The following is a 19,054-nucleotide window of genomic DNA, read 5'->3' on the forward strand; positions in this document are numbered from 1 at the left end:
AATATGGAGACAAAAGCAGTTACCTTACACAATATTGGGAGCATCCTAGATAGCACATTAAAATCATGGTGAGAGATCTTACATGGTGGCTAGTGGTCTCAGTCTGGCCCACTTTGACACCTATTATTTATTAATATCAGGGAAGAACACCTGGCCTGAAGGAGAGGTCCAACAGGTCAAAGTCAACTCCAGACTGGATTCTGATTCTGGTTTTTTTAGCGTAACCAACCATCCCAGTTTGCCTAGGACAGGGGAAGGGGGGCTGTTCCCAGGATGTAAACTTTCAGTGCTAAAACTAAGAAAGTATTGAGCAAACTGAGAAGAATTGGTCACCCTGGATATTTTCTTTATATATTATGAAGGATGAAATGTGAATTTTTGCAAAGTATGTGTGTCTGAGTGTGACATGAATTTAAGCCTGTAAGTTTTAAAGACAAGGAACCACTCAAACTGAGTATCATGAGATTCATGTTTTACTGACCTCTGTACATTGCAGTTAAAAAGTGCTTTCCCCTAGGGGAAAGGGTCTTAATCTAGTTGCCTAACCTGAAAATGAAACCAACCAGGAGTGAAATGTATCTGCAAACAACACGGAGCAATTGTAGAGATCATTGCTGCAGTTAGCTTGTAACTTAAGACTTTGAAGTGTGATTTATCTTAGTTTGCAAACTCTAAATTGGGGTGTGATTCTCCAGTTTCCACTAGTAATTAAATGGTGAAAAGTTGTGTTATTTTAAATATGAAAAAAATATGAGTTGTTGAAGTACAAGATGCTTGTACAAATTTTGTACTTCAACCTCCTGAACATTGCTCTATTTTGTACTTGGAAACTAAAAATTGAAGCAAGGAATGGTTTGCAATATCCCAAAACTCTCCATATAACCTGGTGTTCAAGGCCAAAATTATGTAACCTTTTTGACTAGATATTGTTAAAGTACTAGGTTTTATCCTAATTGCTTTCAGCAGTAATATGCTTGTTTTACTTTCTTGGCTCAGGGCCTTATTAGCATGTAAAGATAATTTTCCTTCCTAAACTACTTTGCTACCTCATTAGCAAGTTTAACAAGATGTCACATACAGGTGGTATGAAGAAGATAACTAGGTCAGGTTGCTTGGTTAGTCCCTTGAGCAGCCCTGGGAGTGCTGTTTTAGTTTAATGTTTGTGTGCATGTATGTAGAAAAGGAAGAGACAATTTGGTGAATAGCTTTGACTCTGTTTTAACCTCAGAAGCAATCCTTATCTTAAGTAAAAAGAAATGAGGTCTGGAATGTATTCCAAGATCCAAAGATATATAGTCAAACACCCCTAAAGTTTTTAGGTTTTTGGATTGGCCCTATACCAGTGGTTCTCAACCTGGTTACACCTTGGAATCACTAGAAGGATAAAGGAAGGGTGTGGGAGGCAAATACTGATGTCTAGACATCCATCCCAGACCAATTAAATCTGAATCTCTGTGGACAGATCCAGGCATTTACATTTTTAAAAAAGATAAAAAGATTTCTAGGTGATGTTAATATGCTCTTTCTTTCTTTCTTTCTTTCTTTCTTTCTTTCTTTCTTTCTTTCTTTCTTTCTTTCTTTCTTTCTTTCTTTCCCTCCCTCCCTCCCTCCCTCCCTCCCTCCCTCCCTCCCTCCCTTCCTTCCTTCCTTCCTTCCTTCCTTCCTTCCTTCCTTCCTTCCTTCCTTCCCTCCCTTCCTTCCCTTCCTTCCCTCCCTCCCTCCCTCTCTCTCTCTCTTTCTCTCTTTCTTTTCTTTCTTTCTTTCTTTCTTTTCGTTCTTTCTTTCTTTTTCTTTCTTCTCTCTTTTGTTTTTTTCTTTTTTGAGATGAAGTCTTTCTCTGTCACCCAGATGGGATCACAGTGGCGTGATCTCCACTCACTGCAACCTCTGCCTCCCATGTCCAAGCCATTCTTCTGCCTCAGCCTCCTGAGTAGCAGGGACTACAGGCACCCACCACCACGCCTGGCTAATTTTTTGTATTTCTGGTAGAGACAGGGTTTCACCATGTTGGCCAGGCTGGTCTTGAACTCCTGAACTCAAGTGATCCTCCTGCCTTGGCCTCCAAAAGTGCTGGGATTATAGGCGTGAGCCACTATGCCTGGCCTAATATGCTCTTTCTAACAGCTATAATGACTCTAATGGATTGAAATATTCAAGGGAAAAAATAGTTCCAGAATACCAGGCAATGTATAGTAGCTTCGAATAATTATACTGAGATTAGAACCTACATTCGGTTTTAAGGAGGTTCTTGTTTCACTTTCCTGGGAACCCTCTTACCTGCACTTCTAGGGAGAAGTGTGAAGTATATGCACACTTACAACAACTTCTTCTTTTGTGAATGTACTAAATGTAGGTCCATACAAGGGCCAGGGTATGAAGACAAGCAAGGTGTTTTATCTTTATTCCTCACCAATGACTTTTCCCAGACAAAACTCTACTAGACCCACATTGGAACCTGAAAGGAAGTACTCATATATGGAAACTGGAAATCTAGGCTGCCTTTCTTGAATTTTTAATGTAGAGTAACCAGGAAGCTAAGAGGAATAGATCTCACAGGAATAAAGAGAAACAGGAACCTTGGGGATGGGCTCACTACAAGGGAAGGAGGGGAAAGGGAGGAATAGAAAATATAGAAAACAATAATATAGAAAACAATATAAAAAGCCACTTTTGCTTTCTCCTCCCCTAAATAAACAACATCTACAACAAACAACAAATTTCAACAATCAATAGCTTGAGGGAAAGCTAAATTATTTTAAGATTGAATGTAAAAGACTGCAATTTAATTGTTAACTCACCTTGGCCTATGAAAATGACAAGGAAACAAAATAGCGGTATGCTTGAATTATTACTTGGCTATCTAGGTCTTATAAATCTCCACTACGGGAAAATAAGAGGCAATAAGAACAAACCTGCTATCTGGATAGCCCCAGAAGGGTTTTCTTTGTTTTTAAGGTCCAAGAATAGTGGTGACAGAATGTGATACAATGAGAGGGGAAGTAGAGGGAAGAAAAAAGAATTAAAAACAGACCCTAAAAAGTACTTAAAGACAGCAATATAGGTAGTTAGTTAAATTTTGAGCAATATTAACAAGGGTTTGGGTTTTGTTGAGTTTAATTTTGTTCCCTTTAAAATATACATACACACACACATATACACAACAGGTGCTAGTTGATGGGGTGGAAGAAGAAATAAGTTACCCTTCCTACCTGCAGGGAGCTAATTTCTTATTAGAAAGCATATTTTAACACAGAAGAAATATAGAATAATTTAAAAACAATATAAACTATATTTAAGTGATCTCTTATTTTTATATTGTTTAGTTTTCTAATTATGAAAGTGATAATGCAGCCCAGGCATGGTGGCTCATGCCTGTAATCCCAGCACTTTGGGAGGCCAAAGTGAGTGGATCACTTGAGGTCAGGCATTTGAAACCAGCCTGGCCAACATGGCAAAACCCTGTCTCTACTAAAAATACAAAAATTAGCTGGGCGTGGTGGCGCATGCCTGTAGTCCCAGCTACTCAGGAGGCTGAGACAGGAGAATCACTTCAACCTGAGAGGTGGAGGTCGTAGTGAGCCAAGATCGTGCCACTGTACTCCAGCCTGGGCGATAGAGTGAGATAATGCCTATTGTGAAGAAGTTTGGAGTCTAGACTAGTATAGAAAGGAAAATGACAATCACCCCTCATCCCTGAGCTCTTGCTATTTTGAGTTTCAGGGGCATCCTCCCTTTTGTCTTCAATCTCTCTCTGCACTGATCCCTTTTTCTCAGTCTACAAATGTTAGCTTTCCCCATCTCACTCTCACCATCACTACTGAGGGGTAATTGCACCTACAACTTATAGTTGTGCAATAAATGAATTAATATAGGTAATATAGGTAAATAATAGGTAAATGTTTCTAGCAATACCCACATGTAGTAAACAGTACAAGTGTTAGTTATTTTTAAATTTATTATTTTTAAACAAATGAAGAAAAAAATCTTGTCCTCCTTTAACCACTGTTATCTTTTCCTATCCCTTAGTTCCTTAACCTCTGCTTACACCATACTCTTCTTACCCCCACTGCTATTTGATTTCTGCTGTGGCCTTGCAGAAGTTCCTAACCCACTATTAATATCTTACTTGAGTGTTTTTTCAGCTCAGCTGATTCTCTGCAGTCACCTCCACATCTTCCCAGCATCCACCTGCCTCACAGAACTGACCAATCTGATGTCAGATCTGGTCCTTTTTTATCTTGTTTGGAAGTAAAAACTCAATCTTTAGAAACAGTTGGTAAGCTTTGTTATCGCCAATCAAACTTTACCACTGAACTAGACGAAAACCTTTCTATGTGTCTATCTTCCCAGACCTAACCAATTCCCGGTATGTATGCACTTACTTTACAGTGTTTATCATTATCTGCCTGGTATTATCATAATTGTTGTGTATCTGTCCTTCCCACTGGATAAGTGACAGTGACCCATCGTGTTTGCCTTTGTATCTCAAGAGCCTATTCCATGGATATTTGTCAAATTGACTTGAAGTTCTGGGGATATGGCTTAAAGCACTTACTATTTAACACCCTGTGTTTTAATTATTGAGGTAAATGTTTTCACACCTCTATTATATTTTAAGGTCCATGAGAGTTGGGAATCTGCCTTCTTCAGCTTTGATTACTATGCAGTGCTCAGAACTATGTCCTGCATATAATGATGCTCCCTAAATATTAAATTCTGAAATAATGATTACCTTTGTAGAGCACTTTACACTTTATCCAGCTCTCCTGCATGGATTAACTCATTGAGCATCACAATGCGCCTCTAAGATAAGTTCCTATTGGGCAAAAAAGGAAACAGGCTCAGTAGTGTTACAAGACTAATGAAAGGAACAAGGGCTCAAGTGTAAGTTTCCTGATTTTAGATGCCCCCTGCTTTCTTTACTGTATCCTTCTGCCTATAAAACAGAATGTAATGTCATTTCATGTAAATAGTTCTTCCTATGATTGAGCGGAACAGAGAACACCTGGCTGGAGGTGCCAGATCAACTTTGTGGAAGAGGTGGGGGCTTGTTTGAGAAGGGCTTGGAAACACTGGGCATGCAGCATGCTAGAGAGAAGATAAGTGATCTTTTGGAACTATAGTACATGGAGAGACAAGTCTTGCATTAAAATTAGTTTCACTATTTCTCATTTGAGAAAACAGTAGTACTTGAGTTTCACATAAACTGTTTATTTTTAAAGGTAACACATGAATTGCAACTGTACAACTTACAGTTGAATTCACAGCCAGCGTAATTCTGGACACAGTAATAGGAATGAACATGGAGGGCTCTTTAGGCAACACAGCAAAGCCTGGAGGCTTTTTGAAATCCCTCAATTGCTTTAAAAAAAAGTCTTTTTACGGTTATTTATAATCCAACAAGGGTCAACTAACTTGTTTTTTTTCTTTTCTTTTCAAATAACTACTCACAATAACATACCAACAATCTATCATTTAGCCTCTGGATATAACATTAAAGTTATTTCTTTCTTGTTTTCTGTGTTTATGGTGTGTGTTTATGGTCAACTTTATTATGGTACAAATCCATAGCCAAATGACATTTCCCAATACTGTACCAAGAGGCAGATTTCTACTGATTACTCCTGTGATTCTTGTAATAACATTTTACACGGTCAACAGTGTCCTGTCAGATAGCAAAGCTTAAAAGAACATCTACAGTGATGGAAGCCTTGTGGGGCTGCAGTTTCTCTACATCTGCTTCTGAAACCAGCGCTATGTAGTAGGTTATGCTTGGCGAGGCCAATAATTCTAGGTCATTTATTCTTTTATTGCTTTTTTACTATTTTGTTCTACTTGACTGAAGAGGTTTTTAGGAAATTCACCATGGGCATGCTGATTTCCATTTGAGTTGCTGCAGCTACATTCTGCATTTTTCCCCATCTCCCTTTGGCTCCACTTGAGAGCTCATTTCACTGCTCAGAGCAACTTCAATTTCAAATTTTTCCCTGCACATAACACATCTCCCATTCTTGGCACTGTGCCTTCGTTCTTGCAGCTTGAAACCCTCACTTAGTATGTACACAAGATTCTCCTCGATCTTTATTTTTTTTAAGTAAGGTATACTTTATTTACCCATCAGCTTTCCTCCAAGGAAATGAAAGCATTGCTCTCAGCCTATGCCATTAACCCTTCCTAGTGCCAGACTTCAGCAAGCTCAGTAGCCTGTTACTAGTATTAACAGAAAAAGAGAATTGTAATTTAAGTGATAGCAAATAACTTTTTACATCCTAATGAAGACATCTTGCCTCTTTTCCCTTGACATTGACATCAGGGCACCTGGTGTTCTTTATGTCTTGATGGAATCTCTAAACAGATAATTCACTGTGGGCCAAAATAAGGGTTCTCCTAGAACTGTGTTGTTCTGTAATCAAAATCCGTATTTTTGGATTTTCCAATGTAGCAGATGAATTGTTGATTTAATTTTCAGTAGCAAAGTAGTAATATGAAAGGTAGGCTAATATAAGAAAGTCATAAACATTGTTGGCATATTATTTATTTACCAAATATTGTTTAATAACGTGAGTTTTCTCAACTTCTGGGTTGATGACACACAATATTTTCAAAAAAGCTAAGTTATGTTTGAAATGTAATTAATTACACTCTATGCATTTTCAAGCCTCTGAGCTTTTGCTCACATTATTCCAACTGCCTTGTAAAACTTTCTGTCTTTTTTCTACCTGTAAAATAGTATTTATTCTTTAGGGTCAAGCTAAGGTTACTTCCTCTGTGAAATGCTTTTGAATCCTTCTGGAGAGTATCAGTCACTTCTGCCTTTCTGTCTCTAGAACACTTTGTTTATGGTTCTGCTTTCTTTTGGGGGAGTCCTTTTAGGCCAAAGTGTGTTCCATAGGTGTGGAGTGTGTGGGTGTCCCACCTACTTCCTTGAGGACAAAGAAGACATTATTTGGCTCTGAAAGTCTCCTTAGTAGCCAGCACTGTGTTTAAATACGATGTTGGTTGAAGTTTGACTGCCTAGGAATATACAAAATGATTGACTGTGGTAGGTAATAAATGGAGAATGGGAGAGATTGTAATCAAGATCCCTAAATGTGTAAGAGTTTAGAAGCTGAGACAAATTTACATATGGATAGAACCTCAGGGAAATATAGAAAAAATGCCAGAAATACATAAAAAATTCACTAATGCTCTATAAGTTGAGTCAATAATAAAGAGTTTATATAAAGGCTGGGACACTCAAACAGGAATGATCACTCTCCATGAGATATTTTGTGTGAGAGAACTTTAGCACTACTTTTTTGTTGCTTTTAGCAAAGCATTAGCAGGGTAAACCCTTGGACAATTACAGCACCAATTTGCTGCTTAGTATGAGGGCAAGTCTTCTTAGCAAGTCTTGAAGTTTTCCAGTTTGAGAGTTTATGAAGAAAAGAAAGTAATAGTGAACAACTAGATGCAGAGTGAAGCAGAGACTGTCCTTAAACACGTGTGTGTGTGTGTACATGTGCATGTATGTATACTCAGAATATGACAAATTATATGATGAACATCAGCTTTGATATTAGAGAAACCCAGGTTTGGTTTGGCCTGCCATTTGGAATTTCCCTTAGCAAGTTATTTAACGTCTTTGAACCTTACTTGCCTCACCTGAAAAATAGCAAAAATATTAAATGATATAGATCAAAAAATATATTTTAAAAAGCATGAAGTATAGTTTCTGACATTTCCTCCTTATACTGCACTTCTAGAAAAAGTCCTGAGAGCCCTGGAGGGGCTCTTGGCCAGGACAGGGTGAAATAATATGAATCGTGATTCTGTCCCTCCTCTGTCACCATCCTGGTACTGCCTCTCTGCCTTTCCATCTCTGCGGCTCCAGCCTGGACTGACCATTCTCCGGAATCACTGTAAGTATGCTAATGCTAGAGCCTTTCAGTTTGTCGTGGCTCTAAGTTGAGTCTTTAAGAACAAAGGCTCTTTCTTACCTGCCCACATGTCAGTTGCTACTGCTATTTCTGGAGTTAGTCATGGTTTCAGAGGTGTTTGGATTTCAGAAACGGTAGGAGGCAGGACTGTCCTGTGGTTGCCCTTTGGTGCCACTGGAATGTCTACACATGCCTTTGTGGTTTTGTGGTTGGGTGGTTGGCTTCAAGTTTATAGTCCCACATGGCTTTGGGTGAGAAAAAGAATGTCTTTCAAAAACCAAGACCTGCTGGAAGAACCTCTCTCAGTTATTCAGTGTCTCTTTCTCTATAGTTGTTTTCTCTCTCAAGGTTACAGCAGTTAGAATTCGAAGCTAGAATTGTGACTTCAACAGTGTAAATTTCTTACACCTGGGTCTTGCTATCTTTTTGTATGTGCTATGTGATTGCATTTACATTTTGTGAAAGCAAGTGCATGAGTGTTTTAAGTGATGTGCATTTAAGGGAGTTATAAAACTGTGTCGAGTATGACCACAGCTTGTCTGTAGAGAAGGGCCTGGAAGAAAACATCCTAAAATGTTAATAGCGAGTTGTCTCTAAGTGGTGAGACTTTTTTTTTTCTTTCTTCTATTTCTATATTTTCCACTTTTCCACAATGTTCGTATATTACTCCTTTAACGTTTAATTTTTGTGGGTATGTAATAGGTATACATATTTATGGGTTACATGAGATATTTTGATACATGCACACAATAAGTACTAATCATAGGGTAAATGGAGTACCCATAATTTCAAGCACTTATCCATTTGCTACAAACAGTCCAGTTGTACTCTTTTAGTTATTTTAAAATGTGCAATTAAATTATTATTGACTATAGTCATCCTGTTGTATTACCAAATACATATCTTACTTTTAAATATAATGCATGTTACCAAATACATATATTACTTTTCCATATAATACTTTAAAATGAAGAAACCAATTATATACACGTATACACACATTTATGTATATATACACATATGTATACATATACATATGTGGGGTGTGGTGTGTGTATATATACACGTATATATACACATATATATACACACACATATATATACACGTGTGTATATATATATATATATACGTGTATATATACACACACACATATGTACCCAAAAGGGGACTAATCAGTAGGCATCAATCATCCTGTATGCAGTGTTCTGTAAATAGCTGTTTGACTGTTTATCAGTGATTACTGGAGTTACCTTTTATTTGTATCTGTTCAGGAATCAGTCAGTAGATTTGTCACATATAACTATGAACTCATACAGGTCTCTTCACCTGTTTCTTCACCAGGAAAACAGGAGAGTCACATCTGTCTTGTTGGATTGTTGCGAGGTACGATTATGGTGAGAAACGTTCTTCAAAAACCGTACAGTACTATGAGAGGGAAGGTATTATTGATGAGAAGAGCTTGAAGGACTTATCAAGGGCAGTATTACAGGAGGAAGAATCATAAAAGTGTAGCAAACAGACAAAGATGTGCACATGGATGGGAGAAGGGGGCTTTCAATTGATTTACTTTGCTATTTATAATGGGTTGTATATTGTCTAGGATAGTTTTTAGTATCTAGCACAGCCACACTCTTCTAAGATCTAAATGAGCCACCATTTACTGGACGGATTGGGGTTGAGTCTAAGAAGAAAGCAGAGGAGAGTGAGTTATAAGAAAAATTGTAGCTAAAATTTATTGAGTTCCAGGTACTATTTTCAGCTCTAGTTTAATGCTTATAATGTACCTACAAGGAGGGCGCTTTCATTACTAATTTTTACAGATAAATAAGATGAGTCAGAAAGGTTAATTACCTCTCCATGGTCTCCCAGCTATAAAGTGGTGGAGCTGAGATTTGAACCTAAGCCATTTGGTTCCAGAGTTCACATTCTTAACCTTGGGTTTGGCTCTGTTTGATTATAAGGCTCAAATTGGTGGTGGTTAGTGAGGTCAGACTGGATGGCTCACCTATGAAGGCAGAGTTAATTTTAATCTTTCATTTTGTGTCTTTCTCCTTCAGTAGGCTTTCATGAACATCAGGGTGCATTGTATTTGCAATTTTTTTTGAGAGGAACCCTAAAAAGAAGTCAACTATAGTATTTTAGTTTATACATATGGAAAATAACCAAGAATGAAATATTTTCTTAAAATCAAAGTTACCTACTTGAAGACTGGAAATCAAATTCACCTTTGATGCCTTAGCTTAGGTTTCAAATTTCAGGATTATACTGCCACCTAGTGCAGAGAAAACATTTTCCCAGCATATGAAAGCTAGTGAATGCATATGAAACTTCATAGATGCAAACTAAAACAAGGTATATTTAAAGTTTATTTCATAAAAGAGAACGAGGTGTTTGAGAATCAATGACCTTTTTACATTTTATTGGTAAAGTTTAACATGCAATTCAGGAACACACTTTTATTATTAGTAGTAGGTTGTTAAATCACAATAGTGCAGAAGAGAAGGCTTAGGTTTCTATACTTCATTCTGCCATGTAAATTTCCTTAATTAATGTCTACTAAGGAAATTAATACAATTCTTTTCATGAGCTCAAAAGTTCTCAGTAGGCGTTATGAGTTCAACTCATAATTATTTTAAAATTTTATTCAGTAAATACTTATACACTTACAGTCTACAAGTTAATGCCAATTATAACAAAGGAGAGGTAGCCTAATGGTGTTGAAAACATGACCTACATGAGCAGCACCTCTCCGTGGATCAGCAGGAGATCAGCATCACCTGGGAGCTTGCTAGAAATGCAAATTCTCAGCCCGAACTTCAATATCCTGAACCAGAACCTCTGGGAGTAGTGCCCAGTAGTATGTTTTTAACAAGCCATGAGATTGTGGTAAGAAATGGTCTTGAAAAGCCATAGAACATAAGAGACAAGGTATTATTGATGAGACAAGATTGAAGGCTTTACAGTAGGTAAAGAAACATACTGATGGGCCAATATGTGTGTTTTACTGAAGGGAGCAAAAGAGGCTTAGGATATGGATCAGCTGCTGTAGACCTAAGACTCACAAGGTAGCAATTGCAGCAACAGCTCCTGGAAGCACGTGTGCTATGGAGAGGAATTGATTTCTCTCCTCCTTGGGGAGACGGAAATGCTCATACTTTAGAGAGAGCAAAAGTAATATGCTGAAAAGCTTAGGAGTGGGGGAGTTTTACATTAAATAACCTGTTTTTGTATTAATCTTCTACGGTGAGAACACATTTATTTGTGAGTGATTTCAGAGAAAAATGGCCATCACCATGGGGCTCTATTTGCTTGCTATAGACGATTAGGCTACAATTACAAGTATAGGGCCAAAATAAGAAGATTAAAAATAGAGCTTTGATTATGGTGAAATTTCTTTACAGTAAAACTGAACCGAATGTAAAACTGTGGGAGTCCGAGTTTTAGCAGCTCTGATTGTTAATCAGCCTCTCAGCCAGAGATTTCTGTGATAAATTTCAGGCTCTAGCTGTGGCTAATTTGCGGCATCCTCACACAACTGGTAGGTGCCATTAGGCAGCCTGGGTCTTTTATTTTAAAGTAAAGATAGATGGAATAAAGCTTAAAACTAAATACCATTAGGAAGCTAGTTTTAAAAATACTTCTTTAATTTAACCTATGAACTAATTAAATATGGGAGTTGTGGTATGTTTAATTAAAACTCTCATTTTACAGCTACTTTACTTCAAAATAATGTTTTAAAACATGTATAGTCATGTTAAAACTAAGAAACTTGCCCTACTGTTCTGTGAGTTTCATGGGGCGTCCCATCTGTTGTGTCCATACTAGGAAGCAAGGGGAAAGAGATCTTTTGGCACTTCTAGTGTTTACTCTTTTTTTTTTTTTTTTTTGAGATGGAATCTTTGTCGCCCAGGCTGGAGTGCAGTGGCGCAATCTTGGCTCACTGCAACCTCCACCTCTCAGGTTCAAGCGATTCTCCTGCCTCAGCCTCCCAAGTAGCTGAGACTACAGGCGCCCGCCACCACGCCTGGCAAATTTTTTGTATTTTTTAAGTAGAGACGGGGTTTCACCACATTAGCCAGGATGGTCTCAATCTCCTGACCTCATGATCCACCCGCCTCGGCCTCCCAAAGTGCTGGGATTACAGGCGTGAGCCACTGCATCCGGCCGTGTCTACTCTTTTCTAATCGAATGTTTTTTAAGCTGTGAGTTGTAACCCATCAGTTGGTCCTGAAATCTACTCACTGATTCAGTTATCATCACTCAGAAATGAAATATAATAAAACAGAAAATAGAATCTATTACATTTATATGAGTAACTATTGTTTTCTGAAAGTTTTGTTCTGGTTGTGTATATGTATACATACTGATAAAACCCATTCAATCCATCCTCCAAGCAACAGCAGAACTGTCTTTCTAAAGGCACATCCGAAAAAGTCATTCTTGGCCTCAAACTCTTCTCTCAGTTCCCATAACAGCCAGCATAATGTCTATGCTTTCTTTTGATGTCATTGAAGATCCTTTATCCAACTCCTCTCCCATGGTCCTGCTACTTGTGATTTCAGAAAATGACATCACCATCTACTCAGTTGCTCAAGCTCAAAACCAGGTAGTTTTTCTGTCCCCCACCTCTTTTCCAACCTACTCACCAATGTTATCTCTTTGTTCTCATCTGGTCTGAGTAAAAATTGACGACTTCAAAGCAGCCTTCCCTAACCCCTCAACCTACACCAGCCTCTAAACCTTCTACAGTCTCTATAACACATTGTCTTCTTTTGTATTTTTCATAATGTTTCCACCTGAAATTATTTTGTCTATTCTTGTAAATGTGTTTAGTACCTCTCTTCCCACCAGTGTGTAAGCTGCATAGGGCCAGGGACCTGATCTTTCTCTGGTTGTCTCTCTGGTGTTAAGGTCAGTCGGGGAGCATGTAGAAGAGGCAAAAAAAGATATTTACCAAATGAAAGGATTCTTGAACTAGACTTCTGGCTTCCCAAATGTCCTCTTTTACCTTTTTGTTATAGTATCTTCTGTTTTCTCTGTCTAAAACGTACTGCACCCACTTATTCTCTTGGTAGCCTTAGTATCCTTTAAGATTTTATCTCTTGTATTAAAAGTTTCCCGATGCCCTTGGACTGTGCCATAGACTGTGCGTCTATGACCTTAGGGTGCAACTGACCCAGACCAGAATAGTGTTGTTCTCAGTGACACTACAGCCTTCTTACTCTCTGAATTGTGGTCATTTTCATATTGGTCCTCCCTGCTGGACTATCAGCTTCCTCAGGGCAAGGCCATGTTTATTCACACATTTTACCTCGTATACTACTGTATATAGTTATTCAATACATGACTGAATAAACAAAAGAAAGTGGATGATCAAGAAAGATGATTATTTGTGATGATGTTCCCGATTTAAGCTTTAAGTAAATCATATTCTTGATTTATAAGAAGAAGGAGATTAGTGTGTGTACATTCTGTAAAAAGTATGTAGTGGAGGGATGAGAGGAAGTACAAAGAAAAGTATAATTGTTCTATACAAAACACTTCTATTTATAAAATGGATCATTTTAAATATCAAGCTGTCTTAGTTCATTTACAATCTGATGTGATTGACCACATTTCATTTCTACATGGTTTTTCAGAACCGAACTGTTAGGTAAGGTGAGGAAACAATGCTAAGGGTGAAAAAGCTTACACGTCTATGACCTTAGGGTGCTACTGGCCCAGACCAGAATAGTGTTGCCTTTGCCATGCTGTCTGTGAGATTCTAATGTCATGTTAGGAAACAAAATTAATAGAAAATAGGAGTGGAGGGAGGAAAAAAGTTTCCTTAAATAAGATTGTATATATCTTTTCTTTCTCTGGATCGACTTTCTTTTTCGTTCTTTCTTTTTTTCTTTTTCTTTTTTTTTTTTTTTGACATAGGGCCTCACTCTGTTGCCTAGGCAGTAGTGCAATCACCGCTCACTACAGCCTCAAGCTCCGTAGACCCAAGAGATCCTCCTGCCTCAGCCTGTTGAGTAGCTGGGACTGGAGGTATGTGCCACTGTGCCCGGCTAATTTTTGTATTTTTTGTAGAGATGGGGTTTCACCATTTTGCCCAAGCCGGTCTCCAATTCCTGAGTGCAAGCCGTCCGCCTGCCTTGTCCTCCCAAAGTGCTGGGACCACAGGCATAAGCCACCCTGCCTGGCCTGGATTTACTTTCTTTCTTTTTATTATTATTATTATTTTTGAGATGGAGTCTCACTCTGTCACCCAGGCTGGAGTGCAGTGGCATGATCTCGGCTCACTGCAACTTCTGCCTCCTGGCTTCAAATGATTCTCCTGTCTCAGCCTCCCGAGTAGCTGGGACTACAGGCATGTGCCACCAGGCCTGGCTAATTTTTGTATTTTTAATAGAGATGGGGTTTCGCCATGTTGGCCAGGCTGGTCTCGAACTCCTGACCTCAGGTGATCTCATCGCGGCCTCCCAAAGTGCTGGGATTATAGGCGTGAGCCACTGCCATCAGCCTACTTTCTTCCTTAAAATAGCTCTTGCTTGCTTCTGCCATCTTAAATAAAACTGCCAAGCTAGAAAAAAGCCAAACCACTTGTAAGCAAACCTATTTTTCTCTCTATCCTTTCATTTTTAATTAAAAGGCACTCTCACTTGATTTCAAATTCTATTTGAAGAGGATTCATTACAGTGGGAAGGAAAGGGGCAAATGCGGAATTGAGATCTCTAAAGCAATGAAAGGATTTCCCAAACACTTCATTATAATGAAAAATCCCTCTCTCCTTTCTTACCAGAGTAAGTAATATGAGAGGATCAATCATGCAAATAAATAGCTTTAATGGACAGTCCCTTTGGAAAATGCCTTTTCCCCTGTGAATCTCAGGCTGGCTTACCTCCTGTGACTTCAGGATGTCAGGAAGGTCCCCAGCTGCACAGCTTCTCCTCGGAGGTTAATAGAGCGCTTCTTTCACATGAGCCCTGACTGACTTAAACAAATAAGCTAGGATCTGGTCATTTGTAGTTCTGTCACGGAGCCAGGATGGCTGCACTAGGGAATGGGAATTTTGATAGACAGAAGGCAAATGACGGGGACTTGTAGAAAGCCCTAAATAGCATGAAGAAATGGGTGTCCCTCTAGGAAAGAGAGACAGGACTCCAACAGGTGGGCTATGAGTAGAAAATAAAAGGGCAAGAGCATGGATATTAAGTTTGCCTGATTCACAGTTCATCAGTGAGCTGAGGGAGGCAGAAGATGAAAGGAGTTTTTTGGAAAAGAAATAAACAAATGAAAAATAAGAAGCAACGCTATTGTTTTGTAATTAAATAAAAATTAAATCAATTAGAAAACTAAATTTAAAAATTTCAAGAAGCCGGGTGCGGTGGTGTATGACTATCATCCCAGTTACTCAGGAGGCTGAGGTGGGAGAATCCGCTGAGCCCAGAAGTTCAAGACTGTAGTGAGCTATGATTATGCTATTACACTCCAGTTTGGCGAACAGAGCAAGACCTGAAACCCTGTCTCTTTAAAAAAAAAAAAAAGTTCACCTAAAAATTACTTTGCTTGCATTGTGATTTTTGAGATCGTTGGATCTTCTGACCTTTAGAGTCTTTGGTTTTGGAGTAACTACCCATGTCCCTCAAGACAACGCCAGAGGTGGGCCATGCTGAGTGGGTGGGAAGGTGGGTGATGTGGGGGCTCTTGGGAATTCTCTTGAGATGTTCAGGTTCTGGAGAGAGGGCATGGTATGTGTGATAGCGATGCTGATAACACGTACCTCTCTAGGTTTGTGCTCCTTGTAACTTGCTCTAACCTTGTTAACGGAGGATAATATGTTGCTTCTTTCCAGATACAGTGTCCTCTGCTCAACTCTGATAATCTCAGAGTTTAAGAAGAAACAACAACTAGGGGGCTTAATATTACATTTTATCAGGATTTCCAGCCGTGAGGTAGAGAGAGAGAATGCATATTTAGTAATAGGCATGGCGCTTTGAAAAAGTTACTTCATTTTCTGGTTCCTCAACTTTCTTATTTGGAGAATAAGGGTAACTTCAGCCTTACTTTATAATGTTGTTGTGAGAATTAAGTGGCATTAGGCCTTAAGCATTTTCAACAGAGGGAGGCACATAATGAAGTGTTAGCTATGAGGACGATGACAAATAATGATTGTTGGGTGTTAGACCCTCTGCCTTTGATACCTCATTTAATTCTCAAAACCATTGTTTTAATGTAAGTATTTTCAATCTGTTTTACAATTAAGGCATCTAGTTAGAGAAAGGTGAGCTAACTCTCTCAAGGACACACAACTAGTAAGCTTCAGAAAAAACAGGGATTGAAACCTAGTTTGATTGGGCACTCCGCCTCCCCGTGGGCACATTTTTACTGGAACCCCAGCCCTCTGAAAGCTTCCACTGTATTCCTATAGCAGTTCTGAAAGCTGCCATTGTACTCCTATAGCAGATCTAAGAGCATCTACTGTGTTCCTATAGCACCTTGCCTGGATCTTTCTGGTGAATTTCTCCACATCCTGATTTTATTTTTTTCTTTTCAACAAACTTTCCCCTGTAAATCCCTCCTTCAGTGTAACCTTGTTAGCTTTGAGGACACACCCCTAGGCCTGGGCTTACAGCACTGCTTCTCTCCACCCCTTCCCTTTGCCTCAGTTTAAAGCGTCACGAGATTCCTCTGGTTCTCTCCCTTTGCTTTTAGCCCTCACCGGGGCAGGAGGGACCAAGGCTGGGCCCAGAACTCATAGTCCTAGGGTGACAGTGAAGGGGTAGGGAGGGGACAGTGACTCCCTTCCAACCCCTTCTTCATAGGGACTGTTGGCAAACAAAGAAAATCAACTGGGAAAATGAAGACTTGCTGGTAAGACAATAACCCTGGAAAGAGTGGTGGGGAGACGGGGCTGGGGGTCCTCAGAACCAAGGGTCTGTATTTTTGCAGCAGTGGTAGGATGAGAGTAGGTGAGCCGCAAGGTGAGAGACAGAAAGAGAGACTGATGAGAGAGTAAGACAAGAGAGCAAGCGTGAGAAACCAAAGAGAGACACAAAAAAAGAGAGACAGAGGAGGGGAGAGAAAGTGATAGTCACAGAAAAGGAGAGAAAGGAAATCAAAGATGAAAGAAACCAGAGACAAAGAAATAGGTACCAAAACAGTGAGATAGGTAAATATCGAGAAAGTGAGATCAACAAAACAACAGGGACAGTGGGGGCTGGAAACACGAGTTCCTTACATCTCTCAGTAGGGTTTCAAAGTAAAAATGAAGGCCAGGCGCGGTGGCTTACGCCTATAATCCCAGCACTTTGGGAGGCCGAGGTGGGCGAATCACTTGGTCAGGAGTTCAAGAGCAGACTGACCACCATGGTGAAACCCTGTCTCTATTAAAAATAGAAAAAGTAGATGGGCGTGGTGGCACATGCCTGTAATCCCAGTTACTCAGGAGGATGAAGCAGGAGAATCGCTTGAACCCGGGAGTTGGAGGTTGCAGTGAGCCAAGATTGCGCCATGGCACTCCAGTGTGGGCGACAGAGTGAGACTCCGTCTCAAAAAAAAAAAAAAAAAAAAAAAAAGAAAAAGAAAAAGAAAAGAAAAAAATAAACTATACTGGGATTTGATCACCTTATATTAATTAGGTTTACCAGGTTTGAAAATATGGAAGTAGTTCCCATCTGCAGGGACTCCTGTTTGAGTCACTTTTCTTCTCTCTTCTTCAGGAAAATTCCAGTTTTCTTCTTTGTGTGCAGTTTCCTGGAGCCCTGGGCATCTGCAGCTGTCAAGCGTCGCCCCAGTAAGGGCCATAGTTCCTAGACTTTCAAAGATTACTTATTCCCAGAAATGATCAGATAGGGTTGTGGCTGACTGAAGACTGAGTGAGGCATCCATGGTCCTTCACACTCTCACTCTTCAATCCACCTTTGGGGCATGGGGATACCCTACTGGCTGGTTTTCCATGGTCAATGCTGGGTATGGAAAGTAAGTCCTGCCAGTAATCACAGTTGGCAGGAAGGCTAATCTGTGTGCTGCAGTGCCTAGTGCAGTGCCTAGGACAGATGGTGATTGGTAAATGTTGGGTGAATACATGGATGAATAAATAAATAGATTGATGGATGAATGGACCTCAACAATTTGGGGTGAGGACAGTATAAGGAGCATGTTTGATGTACCATGATGGTTAGGCCCATGCTTTTTGCATTTTTATTTTTATTTTTTTGAGATAAAGTCTCACTCTGTCACCTAGGCTGGAATGCAGTGACATGATCTCGGCTCACTGCAACCTCTGCCTCCCAGGTTCAAGTGATTCTTCTACCTCAGCCTCCCTAGTAGCTGGGACTGCAGGCATGTGCCACCATGCCTGGCTAATTTTTTATATTTTTAGTAGAGACGGGCTTTCACCATGTTGGTCAGGCTGGTCTTGAACTTCGGACCTCAGGTGATCCGCCTGCCTCAGCCTCCCAAAGTGCTAGGATTACAGGCGTGAGCCATGGCACCAGGCCCATGCTTTGCAAGTGAATAATACTTTTTCTGAAGTCTAGAGCGTCTCTGTTGTCAGATGAATCTTAGCAAGGCACTGGGGTTGGATATTTCCAAGAAGCCTTCCGTGGTGGTGAAAAACTCTCTTCCCTTGACCTTCCATTTGTGTAAGGAGAACACAATTTCCGTTCTATGATTTCTTATCAAATTGAGGATTTAATCCTTCTCATGATTATTTTCTTCTTCTTTTTACTCTTCCCAGTTCTAAGATGTTAGGAGTAATTTAGTAGGGACCTTTATTTGATCTCTTAGAATGAATTTATGAAATCAAATGCATCCTCTATATTTTATTTAGGATTAGTGAATCTCAAGACTTCCCCAGGCCCCTATATCTGACAAAGATTCCTAAGAACTCTACTCTCCAGAAGCCCCTCTGAACTGGACCAAGATTGGCTCTGGAATCTCATTGGAATCCTAAAATTTGTGGTGTTTAAGGAATATTTTCTAGCCCGAACTACCAGAAATTTTCCAAACAGACTTCTGACCCTGTGCCATTCAGGACACCATTCACCTTTGGTTTCAAAAGGAACAAATGCCTAACCTCTCCAAAACGAACATTTTCCAGCACAGATTATTAGAGAAACTTTGTGCCTTGCATCCACTCCTTCCA

At 39.5% G+C, this 19,054-nt stretch overlaps 1 protein-coding gene across 7 annotated transcripts in view; it reads left to right on the plus strand.

Annotated features, from left to right (window-relative positions):
• The window catches only part of LOC105479481 (collagen type IX alpha 1 chain), a 176,470-nt gene that overhangs the window by 72,061 nt on the left and 85,355 nt on the right, over positions 1 to 19,054 (plus strand). For 3 of the 7 annotated variants that reach the window (XM_011737468.3, XM_071096903.1, XM_011737469.3), the window contains 3 exons: positions 7,746 to 7,901; positions 16,731 to 16,779; positions 17,628 to 17,701. In XM_011737468.3, coding sequence (XP_011735770.1) covers positions 7,799 to 7,901; positions 16,731 to 16,779; positions 17,628 to 17,701 — 226 coding nt within the window. In that variant the 5' untranslated portion in view covers positions 7,746 to 7,798. Of the gene's footprint in view, positions 1 to 7,745; positions 7,902 to 9,261; positions 9,315 to 13,938; positions 13,954 to 16,730; positions 16,780 to 17,627; positions 17,702 to 19,054 lie in introns of those variants that run through there. The other 4 variants (XM_011737472.3, XM_071096904.1, XM_071096905.1 and 1 more) reach the window with 4 other exon arrangements.

Source organism: Macaca nemestrina, chromosome 5 (genome assembly GCF_043159975.1).
Source record: "Macaca nemestrina isolate mMacNem1 chromosome 5, mMacNem.hap1, whole genome shotgun sequence".
Taxonomy (NCBI): Eukaryota; Metazoa; Chordata; class Mammalia; order Primates; family Cercopithecidae; genus Macaca; species Macaca nemestrina.